The following is an 18,667-nucleotide window of genomic DNA, read 5'->3' on the forward strand; positions in this document are numbered from 1 at the left end:
ATGGGCAGTGGGATGGGCACAGGGCTGGGGCGCGGGGATGGGTTTGGGGAGCAGGGATGAGGAGCAGGATGGGGCTGGGGCTGGGGCGCGGGGATGGGTTTGGGGAGCAGGGATGAGGAGCAGGATGGGGCTGGGGCTGGGGCGCAGGGATGGGGCCGGAGCGGTGCTCGGCGCCGCGCAGCCCGGGGCTGGGGCTGGGTTTGGGGAGCGGTGCCCGGCGCTGCGCAGCGCGGGCAGGGCCGGTGTTTAGGACCCGGCGGGACGAGGCGGTGCCGGTGCCGGTCCCGCCCCGGCCCCATTGTCTGGGCGCGGAGGCGGAGGGACGGGAGCGGCGGACGCGCCGCGGAGCCCGCCCGGCCATGGCCCCCGCACCGGCACCGGCACCGGCACCGGGGACCCGGCTGGCGCTGCTGGCCGCCGCCCTGCTCTGCGCCTCAGGTGAGTGCGGCCGCACCGGCACCGGCACCGGCACCGGCACCGGCACCGGCACCGGCGGCAGCCCCGAGCCGGGCTCCGCACCCGATCGCGGGGGATCCCCGCCATCCCGCCTGGATCCGCCTCCGCCGGGGTCCCGCGATCCGGGGCGACCTGCCTGCCCGCATTCGGGATCGCCGGGATCCGCTGCCTCGATCCCCCGCGATCCCGAGGGGATCCGCTCCCCCGCGCACGCAGGATCCCCTCCGAGCCGGAGGGGAGCCGCTCCTACTCCACCGCATGGGATCCCCCGCGATCCGGAGGGGATCCCCCGAGGAACGTGGGATCCACTGTGATCTCGGGGGGAATCTCCTCCCCATCCACACGGGATCCGTGCAGTCCAAGGGGATCTGCTTCCCCCGACCCACGGGAACCCGTGATCTGCCTCGGTCCTCTCCCCCCCTCCCCACTCACCGGATCCCCCGCGGTCTGCCCGGGAGCTGCCCCTTCCCATGCCCGCGGGGAGCTGTGGATGGGGTGGGATCTGTCCCCGGGCCCGTGGGTAAGCCCTGCCCGGACATCCTGGCGGGATCTGTTCCGTGAGCACGGGGATCCCTGTGATCTGGATGCCCTGACCCTGGATCCCACCCTGCGGGACCCGGCACCACCCCTGGAGCGGGTCCCCACGCCGCTGGCAGAGCGGGGCCACCTGACGAACGCCGCTTCATTAGCGGGGAGCAGCCAGGCCTGGAGGAGCCACGCTGGCCCCCCAGTGCTGACCCTGGCACCAGTGGGGTGCCACCCCACCCTCTGGCACCCGCTGCCGGGGGGCACAGGGGGCTGCGACGGTGCAGCGTCACACAAGGGACGACCTCCCGGGGTGCGGGGGTGCGGGGTGACCCTGTCCCTGCACAGGCTGGGGTGGCCGGGGGGCCATGCGGTGCCACGGCAGTGCCGACGCTGGCTTTCTTCTCGCGGCACCAAGCTGCAGCTTCCGACACGGAGGTGGGCACGGAGACCACCCCCTCCCCCCGCCAGGGCAGCCCTTTCCCTCCGTGGCCCCCAAGGCCAGTGACACAGCCCCTGTCCTCGCAGCGAGGGGCAACGGGGACCCCCCCGACCCCGTGTACCTGCCGGCAGACCTGGAGGTGCTCGGCGTGCCCGAGTACTACCGGCTGCAGCGGGCGGACCAGGACCTGCCCGCCAACGCCTCCCTGCACGCCCGCACCGAGACCTACCTGCTGCTGCGGCACGGCTCCGCCGCGCAGCCCCTCGTCCAAGCCACCTACCCGCCCTTCAGCACCCGCCAGGTAAAATGGCCCCCGCCGCCCCCGCCACCCTGGGGCGACCCGGCCCCCTGCCCACCGTCCCTGTCTCTTTGCAGGAGGTGCCCACGGAGAGCCCCCCGGGGAGGGACGCCTTGGCAGCCTGGGCCATCCGTGCCGTCTCCCTCGAGAGCGCCGTGTCCCCGGCCGAGCCCTTCGCCCGCGTCCTCTTCCACCTGCAGGGTCCCGACTGGCTACCTGGGGAGCGGGACCACCCCGGGCAGCGGGACCACCCCAGGCAGCAGGACCACCCTGGGGAACAGGACCACCCCGGGGAGCGGGACCACCCCAAGGAGCGGGACTTGCCCTGCGTCACCCTCCACGCACACCACCGGGGCCGGGTGGCCCGTGGGACATGCCGCCTGCAGGTCAGTGCCACCCACCGGCGCTGGAGCCCCCCCGGGGGACCACCCCGCTCACCCCCCACCCTGAGCTGGGGCTCCGCTCTCCCCTCCAGGCACCCCTGGGCGTCTGCGTGGTGGAGCTGGAGATCCCCCCACGCTGGTTCTCCCCGGGATCCCCCACCCCACGCAGCCGCCGCCGGGCAGCCGAGCCCCCCGGCCGCCCCGAGCCCCCCGAGCCGGCCGAGCTGCACTACGGCGTGGTGGGGCCGGGGGAGTGCGGCCGCGCCGGGGGCCGGGAGCGGAGCCGCGGTGCGGAGGCACTGCGGTACCTGGGTGCGCTGGAGCTGCGGGCGGCCGAGCCGGCGCGGCGGCAGGAGGTACGGCTGGACGACAAGGTGCTGCTGCGGGTGCCCGACGCCACGCTGCGCCCGGGGCAGCGCTTCACCGCCACCCTCGCCCTGCGGCACAACTTCACCGCCGACCAGCTGACGCTCCGGTGAGACCCCCTGGGCGGGCGGGGGACCCCCACGGAGGGTGGCGGGTGCCTGGAAGGGGACGTTGTGTGACGGGGGTCCGTTGGCAGGATCAAGGCGAAGAAGGGGCTGCAGGTGGTGGCCGCCCGCCCCGGGTCCCCCACCGCCTGGACCGCCCAGCTGGAGCGCACCCGGGGTCCCAAGCACTCCACGGCCGTGGTGACCTGCCGGCGGAGCGGGGACGCCCGTGGTGGCTGGAGGTAGGGAGCGGCGCGGCACCGCGGCCCCGGGGACCCCCAGTGCGGGAGGGGGCTTCTGCATGGGGGCCCAGTGCAGCCCAGTAGTGCCCAGTCAGAGCAAAGGGGACCTGTGCATGACACTGCTCCCATCCCAGTATGGCCCAGTCGGAGCAGGGGGACCTGTGTTTTGCACCAGTCCCATCCCAGTTTGACCCAGGGGGACCTGTGGGTTGCACTGCTCCCATCCCAGTATAGCCCAGTGGGGGGACTGGGGGCCACGGGGCAGCCCTGACCCCCGTGTGGTGGCACAGGGCGGCTGACTCCGCCGCGTTCCTGCACCTGGACCTGGCGGTGGAGAACGGGACGGGGGGGCTGGCGCCGGCGCGGCCTCTCACCTGGCAGGTGGAGTACCCCGGCCAGGACCCCGAAGCCCAGAAGGACAAACTGGTGTGGGAGATCCAGGTATCGGAGCGAGACGTCCGCGCCCTCGTCCCCCTGGTGCAGGTGGGTGCCCCCCACCCCGGCCCCCCCCCGCCCCCAGCCCCGCGGGACCACGCGCTCAGCCCCGCTCTGCCCCGCAGGAGCTGGAGATCTTGAACACGGCCCCGCTGACGGGGGTCCCCCGCGCCGTGCCGGTGAAGCTGGTGGCGGTGGAGGCGGGGGGCGGCGTGGCCGAGCTCACCGAGCCGCCGGGCTGTGAGTCGGCTGACAAGCAGGTGCTGCAGGTGAGCGGGGCTCCCGATGTCCCCCCGGTGTCCCCCCACCCTGCCCGGTGGCTTCCCGCTCCCCCTGCTCCTCTGCATGCCCCCCCACTCAGGTCTCGGACGCCTGCGACGCGGTGTTCGTGGGGGGCAAGGAGAGCCGGGGTGCCCGGGGAGCGCGGGTGGACTTCTGGTCGCGGCGCCTGCACGCCTCACTGCGCTTCACCGTCTGGGCACCGCTGCTGCCCCTGCGCGTCCAGCTGGGTGACACCGCGCTGGAGCAAGTGCGGGGCTGGCGCCTGCCCGGCGGCCCCGAGAGGTGAGCCCGGCGCTGGGGGGGCCCCGCCATGGCCCCCTGCCACCGTGGCGGCAGGCGAGGAGGGAGCCGGGAGCGGGTGCTGAGCCCCGCCGTACTCGTGACATGTGCCCCTGCCCTGCTGAGACCCATAGCCCTCGTGACACATGTCCCTGCCCCGCTGAACCCCACGCTGCTTGGGGTGGGCACCCCTGCCCTGCTGAGCCCCCACGCACTCGTGCCACATGTCCCTGCCCTGCTGAGCCCCATGGTGCTGGGCACCCCTGCCCCGCTGAGCCCCCACGCACTCGTGCCACGTCCCCCCATGACACCCCAGCAGCCCCACTGAGCCCCGCAGGGCTGGTGACGCCGCTGTCCCCACCACCCCCAGCGCCCCGGCAGAGGCGGAGGAGCCCGGGGAGGAGGCTGAGCGGCGGGCGCGGGGCTGCCGGCCCCAGTACCAGCGGACGGCGCTGAGGGTCCTGGCACACTTCGTGGCCCACCCGCTCGATGGCGGCCGTCACCTTGCCTACCTGCCCGGCCCCGACTGGCTCCTGGATGTCACCCACTTGGTGGCCGGCCAGACCCGGGTGCAGGACCCTCGCGTGGCCTCGCTGGAGGGGGGTACCGTAGTGGTCGGCCGGGAGCCTGGGGTCACCTCTGTGGAGGTAGGCTTGGGGGGCTCATCTTTTGGGGGGGATGCAGGGGGTGGAGGGGGGTCCTGGGGGCAGAGGGGAGCTGGGGGGGGTGCAGGGGGGTCCTGGGGGGAGCTGGGGGGCTGTGGGGGCTGGAGAGATGGAGATAGGGGGCTGGAGGGGGTCCTGGGGGCAGAGGGAGGGAGATGGGGGGCTGCAGGGGGTCCTGGGGGCAGAGGGAGGGAGATGGGGGGCTGGAGGGGGTCCTAGGGGCAGAGGGGAGCTGGGGGGGTGCAGGGGCTGGAGGGAGGGAGGCGGGGGGCTGGAAGGGGTCCCAGGGGGGAGCTGAGGGATGCAGGGGCTGGAGAGAGGGAAAAGGGGGCTGGGGGGCCAGGACAGGGCGGGTAGAGGATGGAGGCACGGAGGCCGTGAAGTCGGGGGGCTCACAAGGTCTCCCCGGTGCCCCCCGTGCCCCCAGGTCCGCTCCCCGCTCTCGGACTCCATCCTGGGGGAGCAGATGCTGGTGGTGTCGGAGGAGAAGGTGACGGTGACGGAGCTGCGCGCCCAGGTGGTGTCGGGGCTGTCCCTGACGCTGCGGGCAGAGCCGGGCCACCCCGGCGTGGTCACCGCCACCGCCCAGGGGACGGCCACCCTGCGTGCCCCCAAGCAGGTAAGAGGGGTGGGGGGGCTGATCCTGGATGCTCGGGACGGGCGGTGCCGGGGTGCCCGGTCCCCCCCCGGTGCCATCCCGCCCGGCATCCCTGGCAGGAGGCGACGCTGTCCGTCTGGCTGTCCTTCTCCGACCGAACGCTGGCCCCGCTGGAGCTGTACGGCTGGCAGGACACGGCCTTGACCGTGACCTCGCTGGACCCCGCCGTGGCCACCGTGGGGGGCTCGCCCGGTGTCCCCGCCGCCCGCCCGTGGCTGGTGGCCGAGGGGCCGGGGCGGGGGGCTCTGCTGCAGCTCAACCTGCACCCCTCAGACGCCTGCCGCCGGGGCCGGCACCGGGCGGCCGCGCTGGCCGCCGGCACCGCCTGGGTGGAGGTGGGGGCCGGCCGGCGTGCCCCCACCCCTGGCAGCCCCCGGCCCCGCGGCGGCCGCCCCCGGCCCAGCTCACCCTTCCCGCGGGCCGAGGGGGCCATGTCGGGGGAGGCGGTGACGGCGGCCAGCGAGCCGCGGCGGAGGGACCCCGCCGGCGTAGGACCTGCCTCCACCAAGCTCCAGGGGCTGGGGTCTTCCTCGGAGGAGGAGGAGGAAGGCTACGGCCACAACCGCGCTGGCGGGGAGGAAGAGGAGGAGGATGAGATGGTGAAGGCTCCCGAGCGGGTGACTGACCTGGAGATTGGCATGTACGTCCTGCTGGGCGTCTTCTGCCTGGCCATCTTCATCTTCCTCGTCAACTGCATCTTCTTCGTCCTGCGGTACCAGCAGAAGGAGCTGCCGGATGCCGGCGCGGCCCCCTCGGCCCCCCAGCCCCACAACTGGGTCTGGCTGGGCACCGACCAGGAGGAGCTGAGCCGGCAGCTGGACCGCCGGCAGCCCGAGCCCCCGGCCCCCGAGGCGGGCACCGAGGCCGGGCGCTGCTGCTGCGGGGTGTCCCCGGGCACTGTGCCGGGCTCCGAGGCAGGGGGTCCCCCCGGCACCCCGACGCCCGGGGCTCCCCTGCCCCGCAAGGAGGGGGGTACGCCGGGGGGCGGCCGGAGGAAGCGGGTGGAATTTGTCACCTTCGCGCCCCCCCGGGTCCCCGAGGAGCCCCCCCAGCCCGCCCCCCATGTCCAGTCCATCCTGGTGGCCAGCGAGGATGACATCCGCTGGGTGTGCGAGGACATGGGGCTGCGGGACCCCGAGGAGCTCAGGAGCTACATGGAGAGGATCCGGGGCAGCTCCTGACCCCGGGGGGCAGCCCCCGGCCCCCCAGCCCCGGGCAAAGCAGTAAGGGACCAACCCCCTCCCCGTGCCACCCCGGGGGGGACACGGCCCCCCTTCCCCTGCCTGGGGACCGCTGCCCGTCCCTCCTGGTGGCCTGAGCCCTGCCCCAGCGGGGCCACCCAAGGGACCAGCCCCCGGTGCCCCCGGGGTGTGTGTGGGGGTCTCCACCCAGCTCAGAGCATCCTCGGGGTCCGCGGCAGCCCCCCCCACCTCCGTGGCACTGGGGAGGAAGCCGGGGTGCCCTTACTGCTTTGGGTCTCATTGCGACATTGTGTTCATAGTGATGATGATGATGATGATGATGAGTCCTGTGGTCTGATCCCGGGGAGGGTCCCGTGCCCCCCGCCCCACCCACGCCGTGGGGAGGAGGGGGGAGCACGCATCCCCTCCCCTGGCCACGCATCCGTTTTGTACGACTGGCATTTTCTACCTGTAACGCCCCGGGGAGGGGCTGCCGCGAGGGGCTGTTATTTATGGAAGATTTTTAATTCTGACGTTGTTACAAAAATAAAATATTTAAAAAAGACAAGGGGGCCCCCGCCCCGCGGTGTCTGCTCCCGCCGCCCGGTACCGGCAGGTCGCATCCTGCCCCCGTCGGGCTGGGGCGGCAGGGATGGGGGAGGACGGAGGCGTGGGTGCGGGGGGGCCGAGCCCGCCGGGCCCCCGGGGACGGGCACATGCCCTTGACGTTGGTTCCACGCGGGGACGAACGTGGGAGCTGGTCACGGGAAGGGCTCGGGGGCTGGTCCTGGCCGTGGCCCAGCCGGGTGACCTTGGAGGAAGGAGGGGGTCCCTCACCCTGCCGCCTTCCTCCTCCTCGGCCTGTCCAGCCCCCGCACCCAGGACCGGGGAGCAGCCCCTCCCTGCCTGGTCCTGGGTGTCCCCCCGCAATGGCCGGTCCCTGATCCCCCAAGCCCCAGCAAAGTCTCTCTCCTGCAAGAGCAGCCCCAGGCAATGGGCCAGCAGGTCCCTTTATTCAGGGATGCCGTGGGGATTTCCACCCCTCCAGTCCCCCCCCCAGTCTGTCCCAGTGATCCCCAGACACCCCCAAATCGCCCTGGGTGATAGCAGGAGACACCCCTCCTCTGTCACCCGGCTCCCGGCAGGCTCCCCACGCGGGGCTGGCACCCCCCAACCTTCCCCCTCCCTCTGCCCCACGCCGGGGCTCGAGCCATCCCCGCAGCTCCCCAAAAACCCACGGGGCCACAGAGATGGGGTGACGGCCCTGGCTGCCCGGGGTCCTGTCCCCCCCCTGCCCTGCTGGCACTGGGACCAGCACCCCGGTCCCCAGGGAAGCGGGGTGAGGTCCCGTCACCTCCCGCGGCACCGCGTCAGCCCTCGTCCGGCCCCGTGCAGAGGTGGGGGGCACCCGGCCGCGGCGGCCGGCTCTGGTAGCGCCCGGAGATCCAGGTGAAGAGCAGGCAGGTGACCGACTGGATCCCCGCCAGCAGGAAGAAGTAGTTATCCATGCGGCAGCTATCGATGCTCCCTGCCGGCGGGAGGGTGGTCAGAGCCGGGGGGGTGGCCCTCAGGACACCCCCATGTCCTGCACCCCGTCCCCGCTGGCCACAAAGACACCCCAAGCAGGAGGTGACACCCGTGTCCCCGTGCCAGCGCTCACCGTAGCCCTCCGGGCAGCGCATCCCCCCGCGGGCGGGCAGCGCGAGGAGGGTCAGCAGCCCCGAGCCCAGCAGCGAGCCCACCCCGGAGATGAAGAAGAAGAGCCCCATGATGGCTCCTTTCATGGACCTGGGGGCCTCAGCGTAGGCGAACTCCAGGCCTGCGGCAAAGCGGAGAGAACACGGGGAAAGGTTTGAACCCTTCGGGGTTCCTCCGATAAACCCACCCGCCGTGGCGGGGGGGCTGCGGTGGGTGCCCCAGGGCCAGGGAGAGGTGGGCACCGCTCACCAGGGATGCTGGCGAAGAGCTCGCTGATGCCGATGAGCAGGTACTGGGGGACCTGCCACCAGATGGGCAGCGTGGCAGCCAGGTAGCGGTGCTTGCCGATGAGCTGCGGCACCGTCTGGTTGCGGCGCACATACTGCAGCCGCTCCCGCTCCAGGACGCCTGCGGGATGAGGGCAGGGGGCTGAGCGCCCACTGAGCCCCTGCCTGCCGCAGCATCCCAGCCCAGCCCGGGTCCTACCTGCTGCGAGGACGGAGGCGAGGCTGAAGAACATGCCCAGGGCCATCCGCTTGAGCACCGAGGGCAGCAGCCTCCGCCGGGCTAGGAAGGGGTCGATGACGTGGTCCTTCAGGGGCACCAAGGCCAGCAAGACCACCACGTTGGCCAGAAGTAGCCAAGCATCCGGGAACTGCACGGAAGAGGCAGGTCAAGCCCCAGCCCTCGCCCACGGCGGGGAGCTCAGCATCTCATGGGATGCCCCAGCTCGCACCCCAGCCTTCACCCATCAGGTCCACGGGGCTGCCGGCCCCATCCCTCACCGTGTAGCCCTGGAGGGTGCTGGCACGGTCCTGGCCGTGCTGGAAGATGCTGGGGATGTGGAGGTGCAGACCTTGCAGGTAGTACGTTGACTGCATCTGAAAGGCAGCGGGATGGTGGCTCCACGGGCTCAGCTCCCGGAAGGACCTGCCACCACCGATGGTCCCTGCCTGGTGCAGCGCCCACCCCGCACCTCACCTGGAAGTAGACCATCCAGTAAGGGATGAAGGTCAGCATCACGGGCAGGATCCGGGCCAGCACCTGGAAGTTGGCAAGATCCTCCTCGGGTGAAGGGGCTCCAGGCTGGGCTCCGCTGTTGGGGAGAGGGTCCCCAGCCTCCCACCGGCGACGGCTCAGCCTGGGGAGAGGGACAACATGAGACGGGCTATAGGGCTGGGAGGGCTCAGCCCCCCGCAGACCCCCCACCCTTCTCACCTGGTGCCCCCCAGCCAGGCGCAGCCGCAGCTCTGCAAGGCCAGCTTGATGATGGCAGAGACCTGGCTGCCCGTGGGGGGCTTGGTGATGAAGGTGGGGGTGGCCAGGAGGAAGATGAGGAGGGCCAAGGCCAGACAGGCGACAGGGATGAGGTAACCGGCCAGAAAGCTGATGTTCTGCTGCACAAAGGCCACCACCAGCAAGGAGAAGACGGCTCCGATGTTGATGCTCCAGTAGAACCAGTTGAAGAAGCGTCGCGTGGCGTCACCGCCCCGGTCCCTCACCTGCCAGCGTGGAGGGACGGGCCCCGGGGCCGACTCTCAGCCCCAGCAGCACCGAACCTCAGCCCTGAACGCAGGGCTTCTGCTTCATCCCCTGTCCCCCCCATCCTCCCGTGTGCCCCCATGCCCCGTCCCACCACCCTCCCATGCCCCATCCCACCCCTCACCTCCTGGCTTCCCTCCCTCCTTCCCCCAGCAGGGTCTCGAAGGGTTTGGAGATGATCTATGGGGTGCAACCACATCTCCTCCACCCCATGGGAGACCGTACCCCCCTTGGCTCGGCAGAAGGGGAAGGGACACCCACAGGTCCGTGGCAGCCCGGTGCGGGGCGAGCACCCTGCCGGGAGGAGCCGGTTGGGAAGGAGCAGAGGGAGAAGGGTGCCGCCGGCTGCCGCGCTCACCTGGTCGGCGCCGAAGGGGGTGAGGTTGGCTCTGACGGAGCTGACGCCCAGCGCCAAGAGCAGGAGACCGCTGTAGATGGTGGGGGCTCAGTACTGCACGGGGGGCTGGCCCCGGCACGTCCCGCCGCGGTGCCAAGAGCAGTTTCGGATGGCGTCGGCGGGCAGGCGGCCGCACACGGAGAGGCGCCCGTCCAGCGACGCGGTGACGGGCAGCAGGCACGCCGCCAGCAGGTACAGCAAGAAGCTGAGGGCCACGGTGCCGTAGCGGCCCAGGTAGACGTCGGCCAGCCAGCCGCCGATGGGCGAGAGCAGGTAGGAAGCCCCAAGGAAGAGCAGGCAGGCGCGGGATGCCTGGGTGCCCCCCCAGCCGAAGGTGCCGCTGGTCAGGTAGAGCACCAGGTTGGCCGTGATGCCGAAAAAAGCCGCCCGCTCCAGACCCTCCACCGCCAGCACAGCCGCGCACGCCGCCCCGCGCCCCTTGAGGGGGGTCCCCCCCAGCAAGGGGCTCCGCTCCCCGCCGGCCCTCGTCCCGGCCATGCCCTGCCCCGCAGCACCGCGGCTCCCGGCGTTGGCTCTGCTGCCCTTCACCGCCCCGAGCGGGCAGCGCAGCCGGGGGTCCCCGTCCTGTCACAGCCCCCTTCTCCGTCCCCCTCGGCCCCTCTCGCCGGGTGGGCGTCCTCCGCTCCTGTCCCTCCCCAGTTCCCCATTCCTGCGGAACAGACACATCATATGACAGCTCAGAAACGAAAATCCCCGTCAGCCAGCGCGGTTTCTCCTTCCCGGGGGCTTTCCCCGTGTCCCCCCACCTCGGGAGGGGGCTTTGCTCGCCCCCAGCCGCCCCCCCCCTCCACCAGCACGGCTCTGCTGGGTCCTGGGCACCACAACCTCCTTGCTGAGGCTGGGGGATCCCGTGTGCCGGGGGATGTCGTGCACCCACCAGCACCCACCGGAGCCTCCCAGTGCAAAGCCGGGCTGAGCTGAGCTCAGGGCTGCCACGCCAGCTCCCCCCACCCGGCGTGCACACCCCCCCCCCCAAAATCCCTGACCCCCGAGTGCACAGGGGTTTATTTTGCAGCCCGATTTCCTAAGGAAATGGGGCTGGGGGGGCTGTGCGTGCCTGTTTGCCTCTCGCACTCTGATATTTTCCACCAGACTCAGCAGCGAGAAAGGCAACGCAAAGCTTTTAAAGTTTCCGTAAGTTTAAAAAAAAAAAAAAAAAAAAAAAAGAATTAAAAAAAATTTAGCAGCTGAGAAAGGCAGGAAGCTCAGGGGGGGAGAGACAAGGGGCACGCACCCTCCCAGCCCTCCTCACCCCCAAATTCCCACCCAGGCCGCACGAGTTCCCAGCCCCTTACAGCATCCTCCAGCTCCTCCGTGCTCTTGCCCACACAAGCCCTCGGGGCTCCCCGGGGCGGGGGAAGAGCCTTGAGTCCGTGTTTTTGGCTGGAGGGGGACCCAGCCCAGCCTGTCTGCAACCTTCCTGCCGCCGACACCCCTCCTGCCGGGGCTCGGCAGCAGAGAGGCAGGGGAACCCGGTGGCCTTCGGGGTCACCATGGGTTGTCCCCTGCGGGTCTCTCGTGCCCCGGGGTGGAGCAGGGTGTGAAGGACCCTCCAGCTGGCAGCACCGAAAGGCGCCGGCCATGTGTCACCCTCCCGTGGCCTCGCAAGAATCCTCCTGCCCACCTCAGAAAACGGGGGAGAAGGAGGGACCCCCACGCTCTGCTCCATCACTCCACGGAGGTGGCAGAGCTTGGGGCAGCCTGAGTCCCACCGTGTCACCGGTGACGCTGGCCCAAGCCCGTGGCATGACGACGCACCAGGACCTGCAAGGTCCGCGTCCCCCGGGGGGCTGAGCGTGACCTGGGGTGGGACCCGCCAGCTCCCCGCGGCTCCCGTGACCCCGAGGGTCACCCCGAGCGGACCCCACCTTCCCCCCGACCCCCCCATTTCCCCCTCCGTGAGCGCGCAGGATAGAGCCACCCCGTCGTGCTCCTCCGCCCCACGGCGCTGAGCTGGCTTCCTGCAACCCTCGACCACAAGCCGGGAGCGGAGAGCGCGTGAGCGGCAGACGGCACGCGGGGCCGCGTCCAAACCATGTCCCCGAGCCGCTGAGAGAGGCGGCGGCAGGACGGGACCACCCGACCCCCCTGCTCCCCAACCGCCATGGGGCTGCCCCACAGCCGCTGAGCGGGATGGAGGGGTTCTGCCTCCTCTTGGCGGCTCTCTCCGCCGCGGTGCCCGGACAAGGTACGGCAACGTCCCCACCCTCTCCCTTCCCGTCCCTCTCTGCGTGCCGGGACCCCGGGGTGATGGCTCTGCTGATTTCGGAGCTGGGTACCTGCCGCCTCCCCGGGCTGGGTCCTGCTGGGGCAGGGGGTGTCGGATGTGGCCGGCGGTGGTTTGGCGCTGAGCGAGGATGCTCTGCGGGCAGCTCTGCAAAGTCGAGCTCTTCTCCTTCCCGAGGCGCCCGGCACGGCCGGTCCCACCTCCGCCCCTCCTCGACCGTGCCGTTTGCTGCCTGCTGGGAGCGAGGGAAGGGGGTCCCTGCTTGGGGGCTGGTGGCTCTGGGGACCCTAAAGGGCCTCTCCGGGCCATCGCGCCCGCCAGCTCCCGGCCCCGCGGGGACGGGGCGATGCTCTCCTGGTTTTGGCAGGCACAGGCCAAAACTCGTCCTGGCTGCTCGTGTCACCAGCATCACCCCGGGATGGATTTTGGGGACAATGCCACCTCCTCCCCCTGGCCCGGCAGGGTTTAGGACGGTTTCGCACCCGAAATGGCTGCCAGGAGCAGCCTCGACGCCTCCGATCAATCAGGGAACGGTCGCCATCGCCCTCGTTTCGGCTAACGGCTCCTTCCCGCACCTTCGCCGACACGCTGCCGCTGCCCGCGCCCTGCCTCCGCGCTCGAGGCGCGGTGCTGCCCGGCACCGGGACCCCGTGGAGCAGCTCTTCCCCACCGCGTCCCCCTCTCCCGCGCTCATCCCTTACCTTTTCCTTTAATATTTTTAACACTAAGCCAGAGCCCACCAGCGGAGGGGGTGGTTTCCCACGGACACCCACCCAACGCACCCCACCAGCCCCCCAAACAGCTACGGGTGCCTCTCGCAGCGATGAGCGGAGGTGGGAGCGGGCTCTAGCAGCACGGCAGGCTGACGTAGCGGTTGCAAAAAGTGCCCTTTTTTGGTCAGAAATCATTATTGCAATAATTGCATTATCACACCCCGTGCAGAGAAAGCCACAGTTACAGCGATGACGGCGAACGCACCTCGCCTCGCCTGGGGGGGGGTGAACCCTTCACCCCGGAGGACCCGAATAGTGAATTTTTCCGGCAATAACCGTGGGATCCCGGCGAGCGGCTCGGCCGCGGCCGGCTGTGATGTGTGCTGAGGCAAAGGGACGGGAGAGAGAGGACAGGGAGGATGGGATCGAGCCCCGTGCCCCAAAACGATGCCGTGCCCTTGGGGTGCCTGGGGAGAGGGAAAAACCTAAAATGAGACCAGCGTCCACTCACCTGCGGCCCCGACTGGCGGGGGGGCCGTGCCGGGGGTGCGGGCAGGCGGGTACAGGCAGCGGGCAGACCCTCTCTGTCGGCAGGGGCGGCGAGCCGGGAGGCGGCGGCAGAAGCCCAGGCGCATAATGGCACCCCACGTTTCGGCTTTCCCACCGGTGAGTGTCCCAATATCGCCATATTTAAGGCCAGATTCTGCTTCCTCCATCCTGGCGAGCAGACCCCAGGCCAGGATTTGGCCCTGGGGCATGTTCCCCCCCCACTGAGGGCTGATGTTGACTTTTAGGGGTGCAAGAGGGCCGTGCCCACGTGGCCAGGGCTCGAGGGGGCTCCCCACGGTGCCATCCATTTTGTCGCAGCCTGGGGATGCCATTTCGGCCGTCCTTCCCCAGAGCAGCACCACTTTTTGGGTGCGCATTCCTGCACCCTCTCCGTCTGCCCCCCACCCTCCCCATTTGCCCCCCACCCTCCCCGCGGCTGCGTGCCGGGTTGGCAGCAGAGCCACGTCCCTCCGATTTGCCATCTGGGAGCCGCCGAGCGCCCAGCAGCCGGCACGGGAGCGGCGAGGCGCCCGCTTCGCCTCCGGCGCTGGCGGCAGCCGGTCCGTCTGCTCCTCGCCACGTCCCCGCGCCTTGCCAGGAGAGCCAGGGCTGAGCCAAAAAAGGGGGGGTTGGCCCCCCGATACCCACTGACCTGACTCCTGCTTTCGCCTCGGCGGCTGCCAGCTCTCAGCGGGGCTCTGGGCGTGCGTCTGTCCGGCGGCACATCCGCCTGTCCTGCGGCCATCAGCCCCATCCTCCCACCGTGCCACCTCCCGCCGTGCTCAGAGGGGCCGTCCAGCCCTGGGCAGGGGGACGGGGGGGGCCCGGCGGGCTCAGCCCCTCATACCCTCCACCCCTTCCTCCTTGCAGCCCCCGCGGAGCCGCCGGGACCTCCCAGCACGCCGGCGGGCAGCGCGGCTGGAAATGCCTCGGTGGCACCAGGTGAGCGCGGGAGGGCCAGGGACCTCCTTGCACCCGCATTTCGGTGGGGAGGGGGGAGCCTGGGAGCGGCGGCATCCCAACCCGCCGCTAGTGCCACGTGGAGCCGGCGGTGGCGTGGGGGACAGTGCCAGGGCCACCCCTACCCCCTTCCCCTCCGTCTCGCCCAGGTCCCGGTGCGCTGCGGCTGGCCGGCGGCCGGAGCCGGTGCGAGGGCCGGGTGGAGATGGAGCAGGCGGGTGCCTGGGGCACGGTGTGCGACGACGCCTGGGACCTGGCCGACGCCGACGTCGTGTGCCGGCAACTGCGGTGCGGCCGGGCCGTGCGCGTCCACGGCGATGCCGCCTTCGGCCGCGGCAGCGGACCCATCCTCCGGGATGAGGTGGGCTGCGAGGGGCACGAGGAGCATCTCTGGGACTGCCCGGCCACGCCGGAGCACGACTGCAGCCACAAGGAAGACGCCGGGGTGGTATGCTCAGGTGGGTCTGGATGTGCCGGCTCCAGCAGACATCAAGCAGGGTTTGGGCTGCGGTGGGCAGAGGTGTCAGGCAGGGTGCAGGCAGCGCATCCCCAGCTCCGCTCTCTGCCCGCAGAGCACCAGGAGTGGCGGCTCTCCGGGGGCCGGGATGGCTGCGCCGGCCGGGTGGAGGTCTTCTTCCGCGGCACGTGGAGCACGGTGTGCGACAGCACGTGGTACGAGCTGGAGGCGAGCGTGCTGTGCCGCACGTTGGGTTGCGGGGAGCCCCTCCGGCAGCTCTCCTTCGGCCACACGCTGCCCGGCAGGATGCTCTACCAGTGCGAGAGCCAGCAGCCGTCGCTGGCCCACTGCCAGTGGACCTACAATAAATCGGCTCCCTGCCACCAGTCCCGGGCAGCCGGCGTGGTCTGCAACGGTACGGGACCCCCCCCCCGCCCCCCCGCCTGGCCCCGTGGACGTGGGGGGGCTGACCGGCTGCTTGCGGCTATGGGGGTCCCCTGCAGATGAGCTGCAACCCGGCTTCTTCTGCCCCCCGTCCCTCTCCCCCTCCTGCCAGGCTCCCAGGGCTTGCAGGCGTCAACCCCGATGGCCACGGTGGCACCGAGCAACGTCACGCTCCTGAGCGGTGAGTGTCCTGCAGAGCTTCAGCCATGCCCTGGGTCTGGGAGGGCTGCGGGGAGCACCCAGCTCGCCCCCCCTTACCTGGAGAGAGGACGTCCCAGGTGTCACGAGCTGTGTCTGTTCTCTGTCTCAGCCGCGGAGGGCTCCCTGGCTGCGGGGGCTCAGTGCCCTCTGCACATGCCCCTCTTCGTCCTCTGCCTGGTCCTGGCAGCGCTGCTCCTCCTCACCGTGCTGGCCTTCACCACCGCCCTGCTGAGGGTGAGGAAGATGAGCGGTAAGGAGCCTCTGTGGGGGCATGGCAGGCTCTGGCCATGGAGGGGGTGACGCTGCCAGCCCAGCCAGGGCCACCCCGCTTCCTGGGCTCAGCTCAGCCGCGGGAGCGGAGCCGGCTGCACCACGGAGCAGCTGAGCGGGCGCATCCCCCCCTTGTCCCCACAGCCCTCGCCATGTCCTCCCTCGGGCTAGTTGGGCCGGTCCTGGTGACCCACAGCGCCCAGAGCCCCGAGGTGGCCTCCGGGACCTCCAATGACTACAGGGAGATGCCCCCCGGACTTCCCAAAGGACCAGGTAGGTCTGGCAGGTCACTGGCCCACCCCGGGGGCTGTGGGGCAGGAGGTCCTGGCTGGCGATGGCTGCCCCGTCCCCATCTCGTCCCCCAGCCCCGCCGGTCACAGCCCTTCCCACTGCCAAGGACTCCGACTCCGACTACGAACACTACGACTTCAGCAGCGAGCCGCCCGTCGCCCTCTCCACCTTCTACAGTGAGCACCCCACCCGGCCCCGGGCCCCCCACCGCCCTGCCCCGGGGTGCCCCGGGGTGCCCCCGCGGACGTCCCCTCCCTGCTCTCCCCACAGACTCGCTGCGCCGGCAGCCCGGGGAGCAGCTGCTCCCGCTGATGCCCAACCAGGACGGGATGGAGCCATTCCCTACGGAAGGTACAAGACGAGGGGTGCCCGTCCCTCCGTCCTGCAGCACTGGCCGCCTGCCCGTCCTGCCCCTGGGTGGGCGAGGGGCCGCCCTGCAGCCGACATGAGCCCTGTGCCCCGCAGTGCCGGCCAGGCTGGGTCCCCCGTCCCGCAGCAGGGTGAGCAGCTCCTCCACCTCCTCCTCCTCCTCCTCCTCCTCCACCGAGCCCTATTGCAATGACAGCGCACCCCCCCCGCACGCCGGGGTCTGCCCGCCGCCCCCCGCCGATGGCACCCACTGGCACGCAGCGCCCACCACCCATGGCTACACTGACCACCCTGGCACAGGTGGGCACCGCCGGCGCGGTGTGGTCCCAGGGACCAGAGCAGGGATGGGGACAGCCCTGGGGACAGCAGGGGGGATGGAGAGACCCCAGGGATGGGAACAGGGATGGGGACAGCCCTGGGGATGGGAGCGGGGATGGGGATAGACAGCCCTGGGGAGGGAATGGGGGACCCCAGGAGATGGGAGCAGGGATGGGGACAGCCCAGGGGATGGGAGCAGGGATGGGGACAACCCCAGGGAGGGAATGGGGGACCCCAGGAGATGGGAGCAGGGATGGGGACAGCCCAGGGGATGGGAGCAGGGATGGGGACAACCCCAGGGAGGGAATGGGGGACCCCAGGAGATGGGAGCGGGGATGGAAGGTGCCAGTAAGACCCTGTTTCCCCCAGCGATGCCCTGTGTGCCCGCCCCAGTGCTCTCCCACCCCTGGGTACCTGTGTCTCCAGCAGACCCCGATCCCGCCGACAGCTCCAGCACCTCCTCGGGGGAGTGGTACGAGAACGTGCAGGGCAAGGAGCCGCCCGGCGACCCGTCCCCACGCCCCGGTGAGGACCCCGGGCTGGCAGGGCAGGAGCGGGGTGGTGTAGGGGGGTGCAGGGTTCCTCTGCCCCCCCAGCATCTCCTCCTGCTCCCTGCCAGCTCTGCCTGACGGGCTCTCTCCCTTGCAGGCTGGCCGGCTCCATCTTGCCCCTCGGGGGGGCACGCGCAGGACCCCGACTCCTCTGAGGGCAGCGACTACGATGACATCCAGGGCTCTGCCTACTGAGGCTGCCCGACTGCCATGGACAGAGGGGCATGGCAGGGGGTCCTGGCACCGCGCGCAGCCAAGGACTCGCCATCCCGCTGCCGACATCTCCTTTGGACTTCTCCATCCGTCTCCTCCGTGCCGGGGCGCGGGCACCGGTCCCGGTGGCACCCGGGGGATGCTCGGCGCAGGCGTGCTGAAATTAAAAGCTTTTCCCAGCGCGTCGCCGTGTCCCTTGGCCGTAGGGGTGGCTGGTCACCAGCCCCGCAGTGAGGCTGGGTCACCAAGTGCTCCCACGGGGCAGCAAGGGATAAGTGACCCGAAGATGTCCCTTCCTGCAGTCCCCTGCCAGGCCGGTCGCATCGCGGGGCAGGGCAGGCGCAGCCGGACCTCCCGTCCCCAGCCCGTGGCCGCAGGGACAGGGGTGGCAGGGCCTGTTCCAGCCCCACAGCACTGGGGGGGTCCCTGCAGGGAGGCAGGTGGTGGGGACGTGGGGTCCCACAGCCGACCCCGACGCTCTGTGGCAACACAGCGATGGATACAGAGCCCCCCCCCCGAGCTTCCCCGCACCCCGCTGGGCCACGGACCTCCCCACCCCGGGGACGCAGTGGCCACCGTGCCTGTAAACCCTGCCGGGGGGCTCGAGGGATGCTGGCAGGGAAGGCACCGGGGTCCCACCCCAAGCACACCGGAGGGTGCTGCATGGTGCTGCTGGGGGGTCCCGGACCCTTCTCACCCCAGCCAGGGGCTGCGGGGCAGACACCGAGCCAGGAGGTGGGACATCGCCAGCTTCCAGCTCAGGGTGGGTTTGTCCCCCTCGCCCAGAGCTCAGGGGGTGGGAGGGAGGGATAACCCCCGTGCCAGGGTGAAAGCCGGGGCATCCCATGGTCCGCCCGAGCCCCGGCAGGGTGCCCGAGCAAAGGAGCATCACCCTGTGCCAGGCACAGCTTGGGGACAGGGACACCGGCACAGCGCCCAGCCATCACCCCTGGGGCTGGGACCCCTCCATCCCCCTACCCCGGGGGCTTCCCTGCACCCCGCGTGGCTCTTTCCACCGGCAAGCCGAACCCCGCGGCGGGTCTCCCGCCGGCGGGTTCTCATCTCCCCAGGCGCGGCGAGGTGGAGCCTCGGCGGAGGTTGGGGTTCAGACCCACCCCCGTGGAAAATTT

General features: G+C 71.1%; 3 protein-coding genes across 3 annotated transcripts; 2 read left to right on the top strand and 1 right to left on the bottom strand.

Annotated features, from left to right (window-relative positions):
* Nucleotides 1-149: 149 nt before the first annotated feature.
* TMEM132A (transmembrane protein 132A) lies at nucleotides 150-6,884 on the top strand. The gene is made up of 11 exons (XM_075163836.1): nucleotides 150-438; nucleotides 1,510-1,724; nucleotides 1,799-2,107; nucleotides 2,197-2,579; nucleotides 2,667-2,816; nucleotides 3,107-3,299; nucleotides 3,377-3,520; nucleotides 3,613-3,815; nucleotides 4,183-4,459; nucleotides 4,905-5,096; nucleotides 5,195-6,884. Exons 1-11 carry the CDS (start codon nucleotides 150-152, stop codon nucleotides 6,314-6,316), a joined length of 3,477 nt encoding a protein of 1,158 aa, XP_075019937.1. The 3' UTR covers nucleotides 6,317-6,884.
* Nucleotides 6,885-7,604: 720 nt separating this feature from the next.
* On the bottom strand, nucleotides 7,605-10,451 carry SLC15A3 (solute carrier family 15 member 3). The gene is given in 8 exon segments (XM_075163837.1): nucleotides 7,605-7,844; nucleotides 7,977-8,135; nucleotides 8,264-8,422; nucleotides 8,501-8,669; nucleotides 8,800-8,895; nucleotides 8,996-9,155; nucleotides 9,233-9,516; nucleotides 9,915-10,451. Coding segments are annotated over 8 exon segments (1,722 nt in total). The 3' UTR covers nucleotides 7,605-7,686.
* Nucleotides 10,452-11,944: 1,493 nt separating this feature from the next.
* Nucleotides 11,945-17,618, top strand: CD6 (CD6 molecule). The gene is made up of 13 exons (XM_075163528.1): nucleotides 11,945-12,162; nucleotides 13,509-13,580; nucleotides 14,334-14,405; nucleotides 14,573-14,881; nucleotides 14,996-15,295; nucleotides 15,437-15,505; nucleotides 15,635-15,775; nucleotides 15,940-16,068; nucleotides 16,161-16,262; nucleotides 16,357-16,437; nucleotides 16,552-16,755; nucleotides 17,167-17,298; nucleotides 17,422-17,618. Exons 1-13 carry the CDS (start codon nucleotides 12,108-12,110, stop codon nucleotides 17,517-17,519), a joined length of 1,764 nt encoding a protein of 587 aa, XP_075019629.1. The 5' UTR covers nucleotides 11,945-12,107; the 3' UTR covers nucleotides 17,520-17,618.
* The last annotated feature ends 1,049 nt before the right edge of the window (nucleotides 17,619-18,667 follow it).

Source organism: Calonectris borealis, chromosome 14 (genome assembly GCF_964195595.1).
Source record: "Calonectris borealis chromosome 14, bCalBor7.hap1.2, whole genome shotgun sequence".
NCBI lineage: Eukaryota > Metazoa > Chordata > Aves > Procellariiformes > Procellariidae > Calonectris > Calonectris borealis.